At 39.8% G+C, this 20,683-nt stretch overlaps 2 protein-coding genes and 1 non-coding gene across 6 annotated transcripts in view; 1 reads left to right on the top strand and 2 right to left on the bottom strand.

The window, feature by feature from the left end:
- LOC102294880 (FERM domain-containing protein 5) overlaps positions 1-13,764 on the bottom strand; it is an 84,027-nt gene extending 70,263 nt beyond the window's left edge. For 3 of the 4 annotated variants that reach the window (XR_001336754.2, XR_006054992.1, XM_005934536.3), the window contains exon 1: positions 13,054-13,763. Coding sequence is in view for 1 of the 4 variants with exons in the window: in XM_005934536.3 (XP_005934598.1) it covers positions 13,054-13,155 (102 nt within the window). In the remaining 3 variants the exon portion in view is untranslated. Of the gene's footprint in view, positions 1-12,969 lie in introns of all 4 variants that reach the window. The other variant, XM_042225885.1, reaches the window with a different exon arrangement.
- Positions 13,765-14,484: 720 nt separating this feature from the next.
- On the bottom strand, positions 14,485-14,556 carry trnah-gug. The gene has a single exon. It is a non-coding gene; the product is annotated as a tRNA-His (tRNA).
- Positions 14,557-14,867: 311 nt separating this feature from the next.
- cry5 (cryptochrome circadian regulator 5) lies at positions 14,868-19,145 on the top strand. The gene is made up of 11 exons (XM_005934537.3): positions 14,868-14,979; positions 15,439-15,655; positions 15,759-15,953; positions 16,056-16,174; positions 16,314-16,468; positions 16,563-16,703; positions 16,918-17,085; positions 17,248-17,388; positions 17,564-17,715; positions 17,808-18,019; positions 18,123-19,145. Exons 2-11 carry the CDS (start codon positions 15,441-15,443, stop codon positions 18,182-18,184), a joined length of 1,560 nt encoding a protein of 519 aa, XP_005934599.1. The 5' UTR covers positions 14,868-14,979; positions 15,439-15,440; the 3' UTR covers positions 18,185-19,145.
- Positions 19,146-20,683: the final 1,538 nt, after the last annotated feature.

The following is a 20,683-nucleotide window of genomic DNA, read 5'->3' on the forward strand; positions in this document are numbered from 1 at the left end:
TCCAAAACAAGCTTTGTCTCCCCTTTCAAGTTTGACATAAAAGGAAAGACAAAAGGGGAATAGGAGCACCAGAGAAGACTGCGGCGAGAACAAGAGACTGCTCTCTCATTTCTGTAAAGTCTTAAAGATTTCCCTGCTGTAAAGCCTGTGCCAGGGTGAGAAGATTTCTTTGTGCTTCTGATATCAACTAGTGTTGAAAGGCTAATACACATCCATTCTGCTTATTTTTTTTCATTCATTCTCCTTTTTCTTCTTTGTGAAGATGTGGGATACAGTACCGCTAACACCTGATTGTAGCTGCAGCCAAACGCTGCAGATGGAGAATCCACTAATTGAGTAATGTGCAAATTGGTGTTACAAAGAGACAGACAGAGGAAATTGCAAAAGTGAGAAACATCCATTTACAGACCATCACCTTGAGGGTGTTTGCAGTCTCATGGGAATCGTAGTACATAATCCCTGAGCTACAACTGCTTCTATACATGCAGAGGGGTGATTTAGTTTGGGTGGTTACAGTCTGTCTGTTACTCAGTTCCCCACATTATACCATAATCTTTTTGATGCCTCCCAAGTACGACAGGAAAATTACTTGATTGTGTTTCAGCTGCATAATTAAAATGAGCAACATAGGTGTCTTCTATTCACACTATACTATGCAGATCATTTCTAACGCCAAGCGTAACTATTAGAATTAAACTGATGAATCTCACCTTGAGTCAATATTGTATTGACCTACAATCACATTGGCATTCTCTTATTTTATTGAGAATTAAGCACACCTCGGTTGTGTCAGCAGGCTTCAGAAACACTCATATTTACTGCCTCCCAACAGTGAACGGCTCTCTACACCTTTTCTCATATTTTTATTCCTGCATGCTTCAAAGGCATCAGCAAAAGACACGCCAGCTCCCTGAGAGACATAAATCACCACCGTGAAAAAGAAGCAGAGAATAAATATATTGTATTTCATTTTCTGGCATTCTGAGTGTGATAGGTATGTGGATAAAAAAAACAACAACTGCTGTCTGTTATGTACGAATGCTAGACATTAAAATAACGCTGATATGCCAGGCCATGTTACTGACTCCATGACACTGTACAGATGGTGCATTTCATTTATCGTGCAAGTTGGACCTCGAGGTGCAGTTCCAGCAGTAAAGTCAGTAATGCAATGAAAAATACAGTTTATTGCCCGTCTTAGCAGGGTACCTCCATACCTGCTTCATACCCTGGAGGACGGGGCTGTGGCCCCCCCACACTCCCTAGCAGATCGTTACATGGAGAAACCTTTGGAATGCAAGCATGCTGATCCACACAGGTATGCACACAGGTGTACACACGGGTATTCACAGACGCGGACTACAGCTTTCTTGGCTGCTGCCTCAAAGCACATTGTGCGCTGTCTATCTTGCGTGCTGCACAATATCGTTTATTATTTAGTATCTACTGATATTATAGCTAGTTTATTGTGATGGTGCCGTTTTTTTTATTATGTTGCTCTTTGTTGTTTGCTTTCTCTTCTGTTTTTTCCATACGTCGGTGTTGTTTTTTTTGTTTGTTTTTTTCTTTCTTCCCCCCCTTCTCACCGTCTCTTCTCCCCTTTGGTTTTCTCTCTCTCCCTCTCTTTCTTTCATTCTCTCTCCCTGTCCTATCCCCCAGTCATGTCTGTCCCGTTTGTAGCAACTGAAAATAAAATAAATTCATAATTATAATAAAGGTCAATCAAATGGACCAATATGGCAAGGCCATGATGATCCACTTGGTAAAATAAATCCGCTTGGCATCTTTCTTGGCCTTAAGACAACAATTCTGATGGCTAAAGATCCAAACGGGACACAAAAAAAAAAAAAAAAAAAAAAAAAAAAAAAAAAGCAGGGTAGATCCATTAGTGTATCTCGAGCAATACAACACAATGCTTGTTTTTGGCACTTAAAAACACCACTACAGCACATTTGTGGACAGAGCAGTGATCCATGTATGTATGTTATTCAACCTGTCACAAATACGCAACAGCATTTTGGATTAAGCTGGGTTTGGTAGCTCTACTTCAGCTTTACCATTTGGAAATTCGACTTTAGCAGGTGTTCCAATTCCAACCTTTGGAATGCACTATTAGGCTTGAGCACAATGCTACTGTGCTTCAGTTTGCTGTCATACTGTAGCATGCTAGTATTGTCTGAAAGAGAAACTGTTTTAATTCTTAAAACCTTCAGCTTACCATCAGTATAACCACCACTAATTGTCAATATATTTGCTGACATGTGTGCAACACAACTTTCCCACAACCAGACACACTTCTAGCAACAGGCAATAGTTTATCTAGAATAGAGCTCCAACATAGTGCTTTAACAGTAGGCTACATACTGACCTCCTCATCACAAAAAAGTAAAATAAGTAAAAGTCATCCTATCATGAACTCTGCCAATGGACACTGTACTGGCTCAATTACCCAACCCTCACAGGGATGTCAACAGTTTTGCTGGAATTTGGTCAAGAACCAAGGTATGGATATCCAGATGTTCACACTGTGGTCAAAAAGGTAACTTGTAAACATTGAATCTTGCACAAAATTTAACATCAGTCTACCCTAAGAGTTCAATGTGAGTTAAAGAACCAAAGAAGTGGCCATTTCTAGAATCATGCTGCTAGTGTAGATAAAACACAGGGTCCTCCATGTATGAAACAATGGCTGTAATCTCTAGTCTTGAGTTAAGTGCCTCTACCATCCTATCTGCTGTGTCATGTATAGAATGTCTTTGCTGCGATGTTTACTGGTGTCAGGTTCACTCAGGCCAAGCTCATTAATCTGCTCAGCTGCAGTGCTACGGGCTGAGAGAGGACAGGCATAGAGAAGAAGTGGGGAATGAAAGTGAGACAGAACAAAGAGGGGATTTTACAGAATTTAGGGGGCAGGCAAGAGACAAAGAACAAAAAAAGAGGCGAGATGAAAGATACTTCAAACGGGGCCGACAGAACAAGACTGATAAAGAGACAGGGGACAAAGAAAAAAAGAGTGTTAGAGCATTGAGAGTAAGATTTGTTTTACTATACGGCTCTTTTCATATGCTTTTATACAACAAGTCAAATGGCATAACAAAGACAAATGCTTTATGTGTACTGGAAAATTCTCCTTTTACTACTTGAGCAACTTAGTGCCAGTGTCAGTGTTAAAATATGAGATGCAATCAAGAAGATCCCAAACTATGCCTAGAAAAACTAAAAACTTCACTGGATCTCAGTATGGCTGTTATCACATTCAAGGTCAGAACAGAACTTCAAGGGAACGACTCAAACATGGCCGATTGAGAGCACTGTATAGCTGCTAAAGGAGACTAAACTGAAAGGGATAGCAAGCAAATTTAAATCAGGTATAATGTTTCATTTTTATAGTCACAGTCACTTTTTGATTACACCTTATACAAATACTGGTTAGCCAGTGTGGGATGAGCTCCATGAAAAGCAACCTGAGAGCCAACAAGAGCTACAAAATGTTTTTTAGGAGTCTCAGTTTTGGATGTAAAAGATCTGTCCCTGTGCGATTCACTTTAAGATTAATTTTCACATACTAAATTATCTTCTCTAATTCTTAATAAAAGTAATTACATTAAGCTCAGTTACCTGCTGGTACTAGTGTACACAGAGAATATCCACTTTTCAATTAACCGTTGAACAGTACATCAGTGGTTAAAAGTTTATGTGAGCTGCTGAACAGTTGTGGCATACAATACATAATGGCATACAATCTACTATGGATTATGGGTTATATCTGACTAAGACAATGAATCAACCTCTTAATCAGAGTTGCCCTGACTTCACTGGAGTCCTACACATTAGTGTCATTGCCAACACCTAAAGTCCCAGGATTAAAGCACTCCAAAGCCTTGAAGGCTCATCCCATCAATTCTGCACATTATGGATTAACATGTTATTTAGCAGTTTGCCTTCTCATCAGAAAGACATGTCAGCAGGGTGGCACATAGCTGGAAGCGAGGCAGATAAGCATGAGCTCTGTTTAAAGCACATCCTACTTTTATTCTATATTAAGCCTTTACAGGTTAGAAATAAATCTACTTAGGAGGCCAAATTCTTTCCCTGAATGTTATGCTTGTGCTTTTTTGGCCATCAGTTGAAATTTATATCTGCATATTCTGTAACTATATGTTCAATAGTATATCCCAAACACTCATCAAAGGAGAGTTACATGCTGGGCTTTTCTTTTAGCACCTCTGAAGGTGCTACGTGAAGCGCCACAAACTGTGATGAGAGAACAAAGCTATCAACAGTTTTTCATTGTTAAGTTGTCCAAAAATTAAAGACTGAACACCTCATTTAGCTCTTTTTTAACATCTGGGAGCTTCCAAATTCAAAGACAGTTCTGTTATCTCCAGCTGGCAGATCCAACAGAGCTGAGACTGAAAGCTCTGATCAAAGACATTTTGACAGGAGTGACAGCACCTGTGCTTGCACCAGCTGATCTGATGCGCAAACATTTACAGAATGCACAGTCCAAATTGAAGGCTGGTTAGTTGTCTATTGAATCAATGAAGTCCCAGAAATTTGGTCAGATTTGTCCAGGGCTGTTCAATTAGGGCAAAACCCATGATTACTATTATATTCGTCAGTAACTGCAATCTAAATTACAACCCCTGAAATGAACAAGAATATGAAGCAATAAGAATGGCATTTTTTTAAAAAAAGAAACAAAACAAAAAACTTGCACCACATTTTTTCTGAACAACGTATTTTAGTACCTACTAGTTTGACTGCTATGACATTGTGCACAGACATTCAGATAATGAATCATTACGTGATCCCCTAGCTCTTCCACAAGGGCCACCAGGAGGTTTATGTCTGTGCTTTTTGGTGAAATATCTTGATGGAGTGCCATGAAATATCAAGATTTTTACTACCAGAAGTAGTAATATGCACAATGGCATTAGCACTGTTGTCTCACAGCAAGAAAGTCCTGGATTTGAATCCACTGGTCAGCTGGGACCTTTCTGTGTGTAGTTTGCTCGTGCTCCCTGCAACTGTGTGGGTTATTTCCAGGTACTCAGGCTCCCAAACCCCCAAAAAATCTTTGTTAGTTTAACTGGTAATTCTAAATTGCCCGTAGGTGTGAATATGAGGATGAGTGGTTGTCTTGTCTCCTTGTGTTATCCCTGTGATAGATTGGCGACCTGTCCAGGGTGTACCCCACCTCTCAATCTATGACAGCTGGGATAGATTCCAGCCCCACCACGACCATGAATTGGATTAACCGAAGAATACAAATGAAATTTTAGCACAGCATAAGTGCTTTGACTATTGTTTGTCCTCAAGGTACAAACTGAAAACAACCTGAAACCCAAACCATTTGGGAGCCAAAGTATAATATTTATCAAGAGTGAATCAATACCTGCTGTAGTTCAGTGTATGAAGACCATTTATAAACTTGCCAGTTTTACTATAGAACAATCTTTTAACACCAAATTGATATTTTTGAATGCCCCAGTGCCTTCTGGTCTCTTGTGAGAGATACTCAAAAATTTGTAATTTGCTATTTTTCTTATGTTCATCATTTTAGTGTGGAACCTTGATGAAGACACCATAATCAGTAGAGGCCCTTCCATGTATCCAAACACAATATTACAACATCTACTCAAATTCTAGCACAGTACACCAAGTGGAAAACAATACAAGTGGACAGAGACCACTTTGGAGATGACGGAAGCCTATTTCAATAATGCATTCACAATGCAAACAAGACAAGCTTCTTCCAAGTTGCGCATTTGGCTGCATTACAGCAATCCTAATTTCATTAGCGACTTATCCAGGGCTTGAGTTGGTGCCAGGTGACTGAGTCACTTAATCACAGTGATAAGGTACCTTTCCTTGCATCACTGCATTTCTATCATTCACCTAGCTTTCAATCACTAATACATACATATTCTGGTTCACAACAGGAATATTAAGTTAGAGCAAATGGCCCGCAATATTTAACTCCAAATATTAACTGCCTGACTGCTGGATGATATTTGCTCAACTGTATGTTATATTGAGCTTTGAGTGAATTACATAGCTTGTATTTTCATAGAATAATCTCATGAAATGTAACTCACTGGTTTGTGAGCTATTGGAGAATTGATTCTGCTGTTCTGTGTTGAGACACTGCTTATTACTAGTGCTAGACCGTGGCTGTTTAACCACACTCCTTGACTACATAATTCAAAGTCATCCAGGACATAACTGCCAAACAACACGTAGATCCAAATAATCCCTGTATTTGTACACCTCTTTAATTACAGTGATTAATTCAGAAGAGTAAAGAAGCCGACACAGATACTCATGAGCTAAGGCTAAATCCAAACCAGAGTAACACTGTCAATATATTCTAGGACAAAAATAATAAAAGGCAAAAGACGCACATAAAGGAAACTGGTCAAGCAATAAAATTTGAAGTTAAATGTAAACTTATTCTTTTTAATGTATATTGCAGATCAACTGCAAGGTACCTGAAGCATCAAGGCATTGCAGATGGGAGGAAAATGTAATTCACAGTAGTGAATCAACAGTGTGGCTCACTTATTTTAACAGGTTTTAAAGATTAAATCCCTGTCCTATCATCTTATTGATTTGGACAATCATGCCTGTACTGTTGAATGGTCTGGATAAAATACTATTATTATTTTTTGTAATACTGAATGAAGAAACTATTCATCCTCTTATTGATTGGGATAGGGTGACTCAGCAGGTAGAGGGCATCTGCTTATTGCAGATTGGTGATTCGATCTATGCTCCTCCTCTTCACGAGCTGCCTTACGTTAAGTACCCCAAATTACTCCTTTTGGTTAAGGCAATGCCTTGCATGGTAGCATGCCACCATCAATGTGTTTGTGGGTAAACTCAACCACAGGGGGCCACAAGTGAGTGTACTTCTAGCGCTCGAGCCTAGATAAATGAGAAAGGTTGTGTTAGGAATGACGTCCGGCGTAAAATCACTACCAAATCAAACATGCAGATCATCAAGAATGTGATTTTCAGAAGGAGTGAGGGTCCAGAATGCAGGACGCAAAGGTGGGATTCAAAAAAATAAATGATGAGTCATTTATTAGGTTGAAAAATAATACAAATCTAAAACAGAGTCCAAGTAACAAAAATACAAAGAACAAGAACAAACAGGGAAAGAGGAAGGCAGGGAAACAATGCTACACAATAACACAAATATGTAGACTTACATTTGTAACTAGAAAAATGAGGTAATCAGAAAGAGCAAATATTGCTGGAGAAAACAAGGCGAACAGAAATCAAGATAACAAGAAAAGGGAGAAATAAAACTAAATACAGAGCACAAGAGGACACAAAGGACTACCAAAATAAAATAGGAAGCTACCAAAATATGAGCACAAACACAGAGACAAGAGGAACACAGAGGGAGCAGGAATCAAGGAAAACAAGGAATCAAATATGAATAATCAATTAACAATAAATAGAAATTCCTTAGTGAGCAAGAACAGACAACTCTAATAACAATAATAATGATGAAGAGTCTATAATCAATAAAATAAATAATAAACGATAAAGAATCTATACAAAACATAAGAAAACAAGACTTGAAAGTCTTGTAATAAGAAGAACTAAATTAAAGGAAAAACTCTAAACAACAAACAAACTCAAATATAACACATGCTTAAACACAAATGAAAACTAAACCTTAAAAGAACTCAAAAACCTACGTCCGAGACCCAAGGACCATAACACTGAGAAGTGGACAGATGAGATTAGGCAGGGGCCCCGTGGACTATGATGTTTGCAACATTGTGATCTGCAGTAAGGCGCAGGTACCAGAGAGGACAAAGGTTCACAAGATGGTAGTGAGAGTATAGCTGTGAGATAATGGCACTAATAAAACATGGAAGGCACAGCTGGTGGTGGAACAGTCGAAGACGTTAAGGGTTTCATTGAGAGTGACCAGGATGGACAAGATTAAAAATGAGAACGTTAGTGGGATAATTCAGGTTGAGCAGTTTGGAGCAAAAATTAGAAAGGCAAGGCTGAGATGGTTTGGACATGTGCAGATGAGAGATAGGGGACAAAGGATGTTGAATATGGAGCTTCCAGGCATGAGGAAAAAAGGAAGACCTCAGAGAAGATTAATGGATGCAATGACGGAGGACATCCAGAGGATTGGTGAGATAGAGGAGGATGCCAGGGATAGGATGAGATGAAGGCAGATGGTTCATTGTGGATACCCCTAAAGGAAACAGCAATAGAACTTGGTAAAGTGTATAAAATCATAAATCCAGTCGATTTATATTTGGCCAAAGATCACTAAGAATAAAAGGACTGGTTCCAGTAATACTAAAGCTTTCTCAGGTTATACAAGCTATACCTCTCCATATATACTGCCATTCAAAAGTTTGGACACACCTTGTTATTTAATGGTTTTTCTTTATTTTCATGACTATTTACATTGTAGATACTGTGACAGCCAGTGGTGTGGTCTCCCTTTTCCTTGTCACATCCTTTGAGCCAGGTTGTGACAATACATACTGAGGGCATCAAAACTATTGATGAACTCATGTGGAATATGTAGTAAACAAAGTATGAAATAACTCAAAACATGTTTTATATTTTAGACTCTTCAAAGTAGCCACTCTTTGCTTTGTTGGCAGCACTGCAAACCTTTGGCTATCTCGCAATGAGCTTCATGATGTAGTCACCTGAAATGGTTTTGTCTTCACAGGTGTGCCTTTCCAGTTTTGAGACCACCAGTTGTGCCGTGCAGAAGTCAGGTTGGTACACAGCTGACAGCCCTATTAGTTAGAATTCATATTATGGCAAGAACCAATAAGCTAGGTAAAGAGAAACAACAGTCTATCATTACTTTAAGAACTTGCAAAAACTTGTGTCCCCAAGTGCAGTCGCAAAGCCATCAAGTGTTAGAGATTAGAGCCCAGATAAATGCCACATAGAGTTCCAGTAGCAGACACGTCTCTAGATCAACTGTTCAGAGGAGACTGCATGAATCAGGCCTTTATGGTCAAATAGCTGATTAAAAAAAACCTACTACTACTACTAAGGAAAAGCAATAAGCAGAAGAGATTTGGTTGAGCCCTGAAACACAAGGAATGATGTGATGGTGTGGGGATGCTTTGCTGGTGACATTGTTGGGGATTTCTCCAAAACTGAAGGCACACTGAACCAGCATGGCTATCACAGCATCCTGCAGTGATATGCCATCCCATTGGGTTTGCATTTAGTTTTAGGACATTGACCTCCAGGCTGTGTAAGGGCTCTTTGACCAAGAAGGAACATGATGGAGCGCTGTGCCAGATGGCCTGGTCTCCGCAGTCACATGGCCTAAACCCAATGGAGATAGTTTGGGATGGAGCGCAGAGCGAAGGCAAAAGGGCCAACAAGTGCTCAGGATCTCTGGGAACACCTTCAAGGTTGTTGGAAAACCATTTCAGGTGACAACCTCATGAAGCTCATCGAAAAAATGCCAAGACTGTGCAGTAATCAGAGAAAAGGGTGGCTATTTTGAAGAATCTAAAATATAAAACATGTTTAGAGTTATTTCACATTTTTTTCTTTACTACATGGGGTGGCTGTAGCTCAGGTGGCAGAGCAGGTCAGCCACTAATCAGAAGGTCGGTGGTTCGATCCCAGGCTGCCTCCTGCATGCCAAATATCCTTGGGCAACCAAGGTGGTGGCCAGAGGGCCCGGTGGTGCCAGTGTCTGGCAGCCTCGCCTCTGTCAGTGCGCCCCAGGGCAGCTGTGGCTACAATGTAGCTGGTGAATGACTAAATGTAGTGTGAAGCGCTTTGGGGTCCTTAGGAACTAGAAAAGCGCTATACAAATGCAGGCCATTTACATAATTCTATATGTTCATTCATAGTTTTGATGCCTTCAGTGAGAATCTACAAGGTAAACAGAAAAACCATTAAAGGAGGTGTGCCCAAACTTTTGACTGGTAGTGTAGCTATAGTCACTCTGAGCACAGTGTTTCTAAACAGCTCTTGGCTAAATCTAAAGTAAATCTTAAGCAGCCTGTGGAGAAGTGAATTTGACCTTTTAGCCTTTAAAGTAAGTCTCAGCTGTAATGAAAAGGGGAACACTGGATTTATTACACAATGTAACTGAACATAAAATCCAATTAACTGCACAGCTCTATATGTCCATTAGGTTACTCCTTCTGCACGGCCATTGCTACCTTTAAATGCTGAAATTTTGCTTTTTCAAAACTATCTCAAAGTTTTCCTGATGGGGTTCATAAGCAACAGGTGGTCCCAGTCCTGATCCTGTGGTTACTGAACTTGATATTCTTTAAAATTTGGGGTTTTCAGCACCACCTTCCACCTTTTTATTACAGCAACCATTTACCTTCCTAATTTTTCCCTGCATAAACTGCTCAGTCATGAGCTGAGGCTTAAACATCTGTGGATGTGCGACGTCTGTGAATATTGTGAAGGACAGTCTTGTCAGAACAGGACAGATGAGTGAACATGGTTCTCCGTTCTTCAGTCTGATTATACTGTAGGCAGGCCTGGCCAAGTGACAGGCAAAGTTAGAAGTCCATGTTAAAACAACAGGACACCTTCACCTTCTCCTACTCCACTTTAGCTTGTCTTCACATTGAGAAATTCTCCCAATTATGGAGGTTGTATCTCCCATTGTTCCCAAAAGATGTGATTTCACTCTAACAGCAGCTGTTAAAGGTGTAGGCTAATTGAGCTAAATGGAGAATGTGACCACTGGGCCCCACGAGGACCCTTTATTCTGGGCCACCTCTGTAAGGTGGGCCAGGAAAGGACAGCTACCATCCACTCTCAATTTCCCTGAGCCCACAATAATGTCATCCTGCACTAAGGACACTGTAATGTCCTTTACTCCGATGCAAAATGAAGTGAACACCAGTGTCTATTTAGCTTTAGAGGTGCTTTGTGTAAGACATAAAATAGAGTTTCCTAAATACTGCATTCACCCATTCGGATGTCAGCAAATAAATGGCATTGTTGTTGTGAATAATAGACGATTGATTAAGCCGATGATCCTATTTATGTCTCCATTTAGACCAGTTGTGCTTCATCAAGGGCCCCATAGTGTGAAATAATGGCGTATGTCATTATTTCCCATGCTGGAAATAATGACATACGCCAAAAGAGCGCTAATCCTTCTCAATACAAGCTCCACTAGAAATTAGGCATTCTGTCCCTGCTGTGTGGTTTCAGTTGCTTAAAGGATGGGATCAGCATATCTTGACAGCCAAACACTTTGAATCACACTCAGGGGAAGGAGCTGCTTAGAAGTCAAAGGGGAAAAAGTACAGGCTGAAACTAAAAGAAAGCACAAGGACACCATGTCGTCCCAACAAATGGTACATGGTGTTTTGCTTGTTAAACAGTAATGTTAAAACTCACTCAGGTAAATTGGCAAGCTGGTCAAAAGTCAATTCAGCACATCATTTTCTCTCAACAGTAATGTGTATTGAGCTATGAGGACAGCCTCAAAGTCATCTAAACGAGTACTCACCAACATGCTACACTAAAAAAACTGAATAATTTGAATGAAAAACATTCATGTTTCTCCCAACTTGTTGATAATGCTGATTTTTTTTACAGATAGGAAAAGACCTGACACTGGCAAAATCCCTATTTTATCTGTCCCCTGAGCACCGCCACTTTAAGTTGTTACATGCTGAAAGCCTTGCTTTGCCTTTGCTGTCAGATCGTAGAAATGAGCAGGTGTTGATGGCCTTTCTCTGCTGTCATCTCTAATTCAGCACCGCTGGAATCTCTTCCAGCATCAAACGCACCTCCAGCAAATCAAAGACCAGGTTAGACAACGCACAAATCATACTTTATAATGATGCAGCAACACAAAAGACACAAACACACTTGATTTACAGAGGAGGTAGTGCACATTAATCACTTACTCTTATTCCTGCATTCACTCATTATAAACAAACTGTGCACTTATTGACTGCAATCATGTTTTGCCTTTATTCGTGCCAATTTATTTTATTTAAAGTAACTCAGACTAAAGGAAAACGTGATTTTTATTTTACTTACAATGTCAGTTAATGACGCAAAAGTACACAATAGAAAGAAACTGGCTTCTGTTTTTTACCTTTTCTATAAGATACGATTTTCTGAGAAATAATTTTTGGAGCCATGTATTTGTCATTTATGTTCACATTTTTAAAAACTCAAACAATTTTTAGATCGTTAAGGTTTGTGCTGCAGAACTCTTTGAAAATGTAAATATGATACTCGATATAGATTTGGAAAAGAATATTTCTGTGTTAAAGCTGACTCAGATATAAAAGACTTTCTAAATGGCTCAAAACAACAACCACAAATGCAAAAATGTATGTACATCCCTCTCATCACAAGTGCAGTTTACCAGCCAAACATGAGGTCAGTCTGAAGGTCAACCACCTTTGGGACTATGACACCTGAGTTGGTTACACTAACTATAAACATAATTAGTATATAAACATCTAACATTCTGTCATTCTATGATAAAACCAGACTGGCTGATGTAGCTAAAGAATCTAGAAATCCTGACAGTCTCTTCCACTGAAATCGTTCAAGATCAGATTATCCAGATTATTTTTATAATGCATTCTAATCAATGCATGCAAAAAGCTGTCAAGAACAACAGCTCATGCTGATATTTTATTTTGTATTTATTTACCATTAGTGTATTCCTTCTGTTGGCATATAGAGTCATCTGGCCATCCTTGATATTTGCTACGCAATGCACGAACCACATGCGCTCATCATGGCATGTCCACACAGGTATCTCTCTGACGAAAGCCTAACATCCGCAGCTACACAATGACAGGCTGCACCATAAAACATACAATCAGGTGTAATGCGAAGATGATTGGACCTGCGGTAGATGACACCTCTATTAATCTGAATGTTTCCTGCAAGCATCACATTGAATATGACGGGCGAGCGGTGAAAACGTCACTTTACCTGATCGCCACCCTGTTACGTGTCAAAAGCACGTCCTCCGCAACAAGGTGATTTGAGAAACAGGAAATGTTGGTCTCCACTGACCTGGATCGTGCAGGTGTACTCCGAGTCGTCCAGCAGCCTCACGGTGCAATTGCATTCCCTGTCCAGACTCCTGATGCTGCTGCTCATTAGTCGGCTCAGCATCTTCTCGATCGTCTGCGAACGGGACCACAGAGAGGTGCACACAGCACATACATACAAGTTTATGTTCTGAGGCGTTAACGGCGTCCCTGGTCTTTGCTCCAACACCTGGTCAGCGGCAGCGCGTGTGCAGACAGGCGGCGGTGGTGCATCGTTTTATTAGTGTGTGAGCGCGGACTGAGCGGGGTGCTGCGTTTCTCCAGTCAATGAGAAGTGAGAACACTGCTGTAACTGCTGCTGCTGCTCCTCTCTGGTCCGGTTAAACTGTCACCCCCTCACCACACCTTCTCCCCCCGTCTCCGCCGTTGCCATGCCGCTCTCAATGGTGCTGGGCGGGCTGGTTGATGAATGGCGAATCTGTCAGCCAACAGAGCGGGAACTGATGCTGCCTTCGCAGAGTTAAAAACAGAAGTCGAAATTCCGATAGGCTGCCGCAAGTCGTGACTAAATCCACATGGAATAATAACACAGCTTCACAAGTAAAACAACAGGCAGGTGCTTTGTCCTGTTTTAGAAGTTGCTCAGTTAATTCAAGGTGATAAACGAATAACTAACGCAATAAAAGAAGAAATGCGTCAGCTGAACATTCCCGAAACATACTTACGCTCAACGTCACACCTCACGTGCCAAATTTTCCAGTTAATTTATAATTGTGTGTGTTAAAATGGATATTTCCGACAGAACATGAAGGCAACAGCATATTTTAGCATTCAATCCGCTTCACCTCCACAGGTTGGTTTCCAGTCTTTAATTATGTAGTCAGAGAGACGCATTGTTTATAGATGACGAAGCTGTTAAACTCAAATGCACTTTGTTTATCAGAAAGTAGAATATTTATGTATCTGTGCTTCTGCCAGGCTATTTATAAATGACAAGTTATTTTTTGTTTATTATTTCCCTGCTTTTATGCCCGAGTGCGACCCAACATAATTCTTTGATTGGCATGCCTTGCTCACGAGCAGCGGAGGACAGGCGGTATTTATTATCCTACAACTGATCAGCTTATTGTACAGAGAAAGATCTCGGCTGGATGAGTTTGGACCAAACAGAAAACAGAAAACTCAAATTTCTTCAACCACGTCTCTCTCTGGGGGTGCTTAATGGTAATTACAATGGTGCAATGGGGGAAACAGGGCCCTAGTCCTTTGTATTGTGGCTGGATACGGTTTCCAAAATACTCCCAGTGGTAGGAAACGAGTGAACTACCACGTATTTTAGACCTGTTTCATGTCGTACACATTTACGGCCGGAATTTTAAAAAATAATCAAGAAGCCACATATTTTTCTTACATAGTCGAAAAGAAACTCATCTGCCGTGACATTGTTTCACAATGCCGTGACCCGGATTCGAACCGGGGTTGCTGCGGCCACAACGCAGAGTACTAACCACTATACGATCACGGCGAGCTACGATGAGCTGACGGGTTTAGAGAGGCAAAAACGAGGTGTCTTTAGTAAACCCTCCCCGGAACTTTGTCAAAGTGGTGCTATTGTTAGTGATTGAGGTAAGCTTCAGATATATGATTTAAATAAGCAATATACACACATACATTGCACAACTTTTAATAATTATCGGAAGCAAATGGAGTTAGTGTGACATTATAAGAGCATAACTTCGGTTATTGTCTGCCCGACATTACCACCTGGTGGATAAACCGACAAACTGCTACAGCCGCACCACGTGTGGTTTTGCTAAGCCTCCTCGCTCTGGTTGGCTGCCCTTGCTGCAGACGTAACACGTCTTCCTGTTTTGTAACACTCTGAATGTGATTGTTACCAAACACTGAATTTTTCTACAGCAGTTGAAAGTTGAAAAGCCCCAAGAAGGTAAAGTTTTTCTTTTTTTGGCTTGAAATGTTTGAATGTTATTATATCCTGTAGTTATCATACCGTTGATTTATTGCATTGCATGTTAGTTGCAGTTTAGAGGTTTCTGTAGGTTCTACCGCTGAAGTGTAAATTTAAGCGGATGCTCAGAACTTCCAAGGAATCATCATGTTGTTTTGTGAAACGTAATGTTGTTTTGTTTGGTTTAAGATTTGTGCTGTATTTACCGTAGTTTTAAAGATCTTAACTCTTAGTCGTTTACATTTCTGAGGTTTCGTGTCTGTGTAAGGATGTGCTCTCCATTAACTGAAATTTATGAGGTGGAGAGGAGGAATGGATGTTAACCTACAGCATCAGTTCTTTTAAAATGTTAGTTTATGTGACGCGTTGACACAAGCTCACTGAAGATCATTAACTTGATGTTTTGGTGCCTTATGTTTGTGATTCACGTGTCCGCAGGTATGGCTCACACGTGTATTCACTGGTTCCGCAAGGGACTCAGGTTGCATGACAACCCAGCTTTGATGGCTGCTCTCAAGGACTGTAAGCAGCTGTACCCTGTGTTCATACTGGACCCTTACCTCCACAACAACGCGTGTGTGGGTATCAACCGCTGGAGGTTCCTCATTGGAGCGCTGAAGGACCTTGACGGAAGCCTCAGGAAGCTCAACTCTAGGTAGAGACACAGTCGACACTCAGCAACATTAAACACTTTTTAAAAAGTCAGACAGCTGCCATCAACCTATATTGTCATGTTATGGTATGTTTAATCTACTTAGGCTGTTTGTTGTGAGAGGGAAGCCAGAAGATGTGCTCCCCAAGTTATTCACCAAGTGGAAAGTAACCAGGCTGACCTATGAGTATGACACAGAGCCCTACAGCCTGCAGCGCGACAGCAAAGTGACGTCACTGGCCAAAGAACGTGGAGTTGAAGTCATCTACAAAGTCTCACACACTCTTTATAATATTGAAAGGTAAAAATCTTGCTGAGCATTTTCAGACAGGGGATTTTTTTTCTGTGCTACTTGTGTTGTCATTTCTTGACTGTGTGTTTGTTTGTTTTTTTGTCTTAATAGAATAATTGAGGAAAATAATGGAAAACCCCCACTTACCTATACCAAGTTGCAAGCAATAGCGAAGACGATTGGTCCCCCTAAGAGACCAATCCCTGCTCCAACCATGGACGATATGAAAGGTATCACAATACCAGAAAAACAGACTAGTGTTACTGAATTGTCAGACAAAGTTATTTGCAATGATGTATGGACATTTATCTAAAAAGCAAATGTCAACATTTAGAAGTGATTAGATTAAATCTATCCCCACTGTCAAAGATGTAAAGACACCATCCTCAGAAAACCACGAGAAGGAATATGGGATTCCTACACTGGAGGAGCTCGGCCTGGACACTGCTCCTCTTGGAGAGGATCTGTTTCCAGGAGGAGAACAGGAGGCTCTCAGGAGACTAGATGAACATATGAAAAGAACGGTAAATTAGATTCACATCTACATCCTGTTATTTGCAGGATTGTAACAACAGACATCCCTACATTCTCTGAAACATTTCTGTGTATGCCTTTCAGAAATGGGTCTGCAGCTTTGAGAAGCCACAGACTTCTCCAAACTCTTTGAGCCCCAGTACAACTGTTCTCAGTCCCTATGTCACCTTTGGATGCTTATCAGTCAGAACCTTCTGGTGGAGACTCACAGAGGTGTATAGAGGGGTGAGTGATGCACTTTACATATAGATATTGTAGTTAATAATGGTAAGGAAAATTATGCTGTAGTATTGTTTAATACATTTCAACAGGAACGAAACTGAATTAATCATTGCCACTTCAAATACTTTCCTTGTGTGATTCCTGTGGTGAGACACTGTACGTGCAATGTGCTTGTATTTGCAGTAATCTTTGTCTTTGACTTGTGTGATTTTTGCAGAATAAACACTCAGATCCTCCAGTTTCTCTGCATGGCCAGTTACTCTGGAGAGAGTTCTTCTACACAGCCAGTTTGGGCATTCCTAGCTTTAACAAGATGGAGGGTAACAGCGTGTGTACTCAGGTGGACTGGGACACAAACCCTGATTATCTAGCTGCTTGGAGAGAGGTATTGAGATTGAGTCCTTGAATGAAGTGTCTCTAGAGAAAATTGATGGTGCGAGAAGAGGAGTTTTCATGTTGATGTACTTATGCAATTGCTGTTAAATGTGGAGTAATCTAATTTTCTGTGTCATAGATGATTCATTGTTATTTCGCACTCTCCTTAAAGGCTCGGACTGGTTACCCCTTCATTGATGCTATCATGACTCAGCTCAGGCAAGAGGGCTGGATCCACCACCTGGCCAGACATGCTGTTGCTTGTTTCCTTACTAGGGGAGACCTCTGGATCAGCTGGGAAGAAGGGCAGAAGGTCAGCTCGCAAAGGCTGCAGCTGCTAATATCACAAATATTACAATACTACTGCTACTAATAGTAATTATTATTAGCTATACACAACACTTGTGTTTTTTTTTTCTATCATGAGTCCAGCAGTACATATGCTAAATCAGTATGGTACCTGTAACATTTTCTCACTGCTCATGAAGGTGTTTGAGCAGCTTTTATTAGATGGCGACTGGGCTTTGAATGCTGGAAATTGGCAGTGGCTATCAGCGAGCACCTTCTTCCACCAGTATTTTAGGGTTTACTCTCCAGTGGCCTTCGGGAAGAAGACAGACAAAAATGGAGACTACATCAGGTAAGATCTATCAGCCAAACGTATTACATAAACAATTCACATTCATTACATGTATCGTTTCAAATGATTTAGCATTTCTCCTATGTTTACAGGAAGTACCTCCCTCTTCTGAAGAAGTTCCCAGCAGAATATATCTATGAACCTTGGAAAGCTCCACGCAGTATCCAGCAGGCAGCAGGATGTATTGTGGGTAAAGACTACCCACATCCCATTGTACAGCACGAAGTGATCAGCAAGAAAAATATTCAGAGGATGAAACTTGCTTATGCCAAGAGATCCCCAGAGTCACCTAGCAAAAGCAAAGGTACTGCAAGAAACATACAGGAGCATTATGTCCTTTTATATTAGTCATGCTTCAACTAAATTCTGTTTCTTCTTTTGTTTTTATTTTTTTGTTTTGCTCAAAGGTGTAAAGCGGAAGGCTCCATCCATCATTGAAATGATAAAGAAGAAAGCAAAAGTAAAGTAATTAGAAATCATGTTCACGTTTTGGTATCTTTCCAGTACTTTAGTTTTATCTCAGTCCACAGTTTGCTATATTGTGTTTTTATTGGGATTTTCATTGGTTATTTTTTTATATCATTATTATTGTTACTTTTTATGTTGTATTTATGTCAGTGTTTAAAAGTCCCTCTTGGATTTAAAAAAGGTCAGGTGAGAGACTGCACAGAGATTAGGTCATGTTTTCTAAAGGTTAATAACCTTGTGTCAAATTGTTATTATGTTACATAGGGAAAAAAATAAGCAGGTCTGAATGTCTCCATGTTAGAAGGGTGTAAAAATAGACTTAAGTTAAAAAACAAAATTAATGCAGACAGTAAATATGGTAGATATGCATTAACTTTAATGGTTCGGTCAGTTCGCCCACCATACAATTCAAGAAGCACATCAGAAAAAAGTACATTAATTATGGACAATGAAAGAATGGTTCTAAAAAAAAATAGAAAATCAAGAAAAGTGGAAAATTTAAAGTTTTAAATCTTGGATAAGATAATCCAACATCTCAGTTTGATTGACATCAGACATCAATTGTATTGTGTCAGTTTGTTGACATTTGCAAACAAACTGACACAATTTACATATGATTTGTTTATGAGTCAGATTGTATCACTGTCAAATAAGATTCTTGCTATATTAATAGTAAGCATACACTTCTGTCTTCTATCTGCTGCCATTAAAATAAAAAAATCTTACACTTAGAACTTGGACGTGACTACACAGAAGATTGTGTCCAATCGTACAGCTGTCTCATATACTCAAAACTAAGACAACTGTTTACAGGTGAAATGATCTTTTCAGCTCATGTTATCAGCTTGCAAAGTTTTATGTCATTTCCATATCATTCAAAATTGTTGCTCTTTAATAAAATGTCAAAATGGAAAATTAATATTGTGTCTTAACTACGGTAATAAAATGTGTGGGTCCTAAAACTGCTAGGTCTATGTACTGTTATTCCCACTAGATGGCGCTGCAATACCTGAAGAAAAACTCAACTCAAGTACATGTATACAGAGAATATTCCCCCAAGTATATTCTTAAAAGTTATTTAAAGATTTAATCTGTTATGTGTTTTGGAACATTTGTAATGGAGTTAATTTAACTGTCATAAAAATGAGAAAGAAAGAAATAAATTTTTAGAGTATCTGTGGTCAGCACAGAACATCTGACCTTTTATATGTTAACTCTTTGCAGAAAAGAAACAGAAAGTAGAAGTGATCTGTTAATATTTTTGGTGAATAATATTGAATCTCAATTAATCTCAATGAATATTAAAAATAAAAACAATCAAATTTTATTTTATTTTATTTGATTCTAGCTACAATGTCATTTGTCTGCTTTCTATAAGGAATTCATTTTTCCAGCTTCCTCATTCCTAAAACTTTGCTTTCCTTTTTTTTTCTAAATGTAGCAATGAGCATCAGTTTTTTTTCTTATCAGGATTATGCTTGAGATGCAGTATTACATAAGGCCTGTTAATCAATTACTAATTGTGTCAGTGCACAATTGGTGAAAGTCAGTATGAACAGGGCTGTGCGACATAAAGGCAAAGATGTAAGTGAGTGTGTTTGGGGCACACAGCTGTTCTTGGAGCTCAAGTCTTCTCCTGTTTCTGCTTCCTTGGAGCTGACACTGGTGTGAATAACCAGAGGATGATGTCACAGGCTCAGTAGCAGGCCAGGCGGCCATACAAAGCCAAGCTCAGTTTCCACAGAGACCTGTCAAACATCAAAACAATCTGTTCTCTGACTGTGCATTAATGTACAAGGGTGTTTTGGGGTACACTTGGCATTGGGTCACTCTTCCGGTAAACTTTCGTAGCAGAGCTCAGCAAGCCTGGGTGAACCGAAATCACCTATTCAACAATGTACCTGCATGCATTCCAACATTTTCTGATATTATGAAAATGTTTAGCCTTAATCCTAAAAAGAATAATTAATTTTCAATCAAAATTCCAAGAATAGCTGGCTCCTCCTGTTTGTCCGTGGGTGTACCCCTCTCCCCATGGGTCCACGTCGTCACCTCACCACTCAAACCATCTTGGATCTGGGAACTGTAACATCCCAGCTGAATTAGAACAGTGTGTTCCCATGCAGCTGGTGTTTCATGTAGCTGAAATAGTAGTGATTTATCTCAGGAGGCTGCTCCACAGGCAGCAACATGAAAGAGTTAATCCCCACTTTATGCAACAAATTTTTATGGCCATAATAATAGGACAGGGGCTCTCCAAGGTTCAAAAACGGTTCTTCTTTAGGTTACATTACAAAATAATATGAGTTCAATCTAACACTTGATTAGCAAAGCTCTCAATACAAGCTACTGCACGGTGGGTCAAGTGGGTCAGTGTAAGTTTACATCACCATTTTATGAGGATTACCACAACACCAGTGAACATGCCCGTCTGTTTATAGGCTTCAAAACAGACAAATAACAGACATACATTTCTGTTGCTCAATACAAAGGTACCAAT

Source organism: Haplochromis burtoni, unplaced genomic scaffold, assembly GCF_018398535.1.
Source record: "Haplochromis burtoni strain Fernald_Lab_line unplaced genomic scaffold, NCSU_Asbu1 Contig_187, whole genome shotgun sequence".
In the NCBI taxonomy this organism is placed as follows: Eukaryota; Metazoa; Chordata; class Actinopteri; order Cichliformes; family Cichlidae; genus Haplochromis; species Haplochromis burtoni.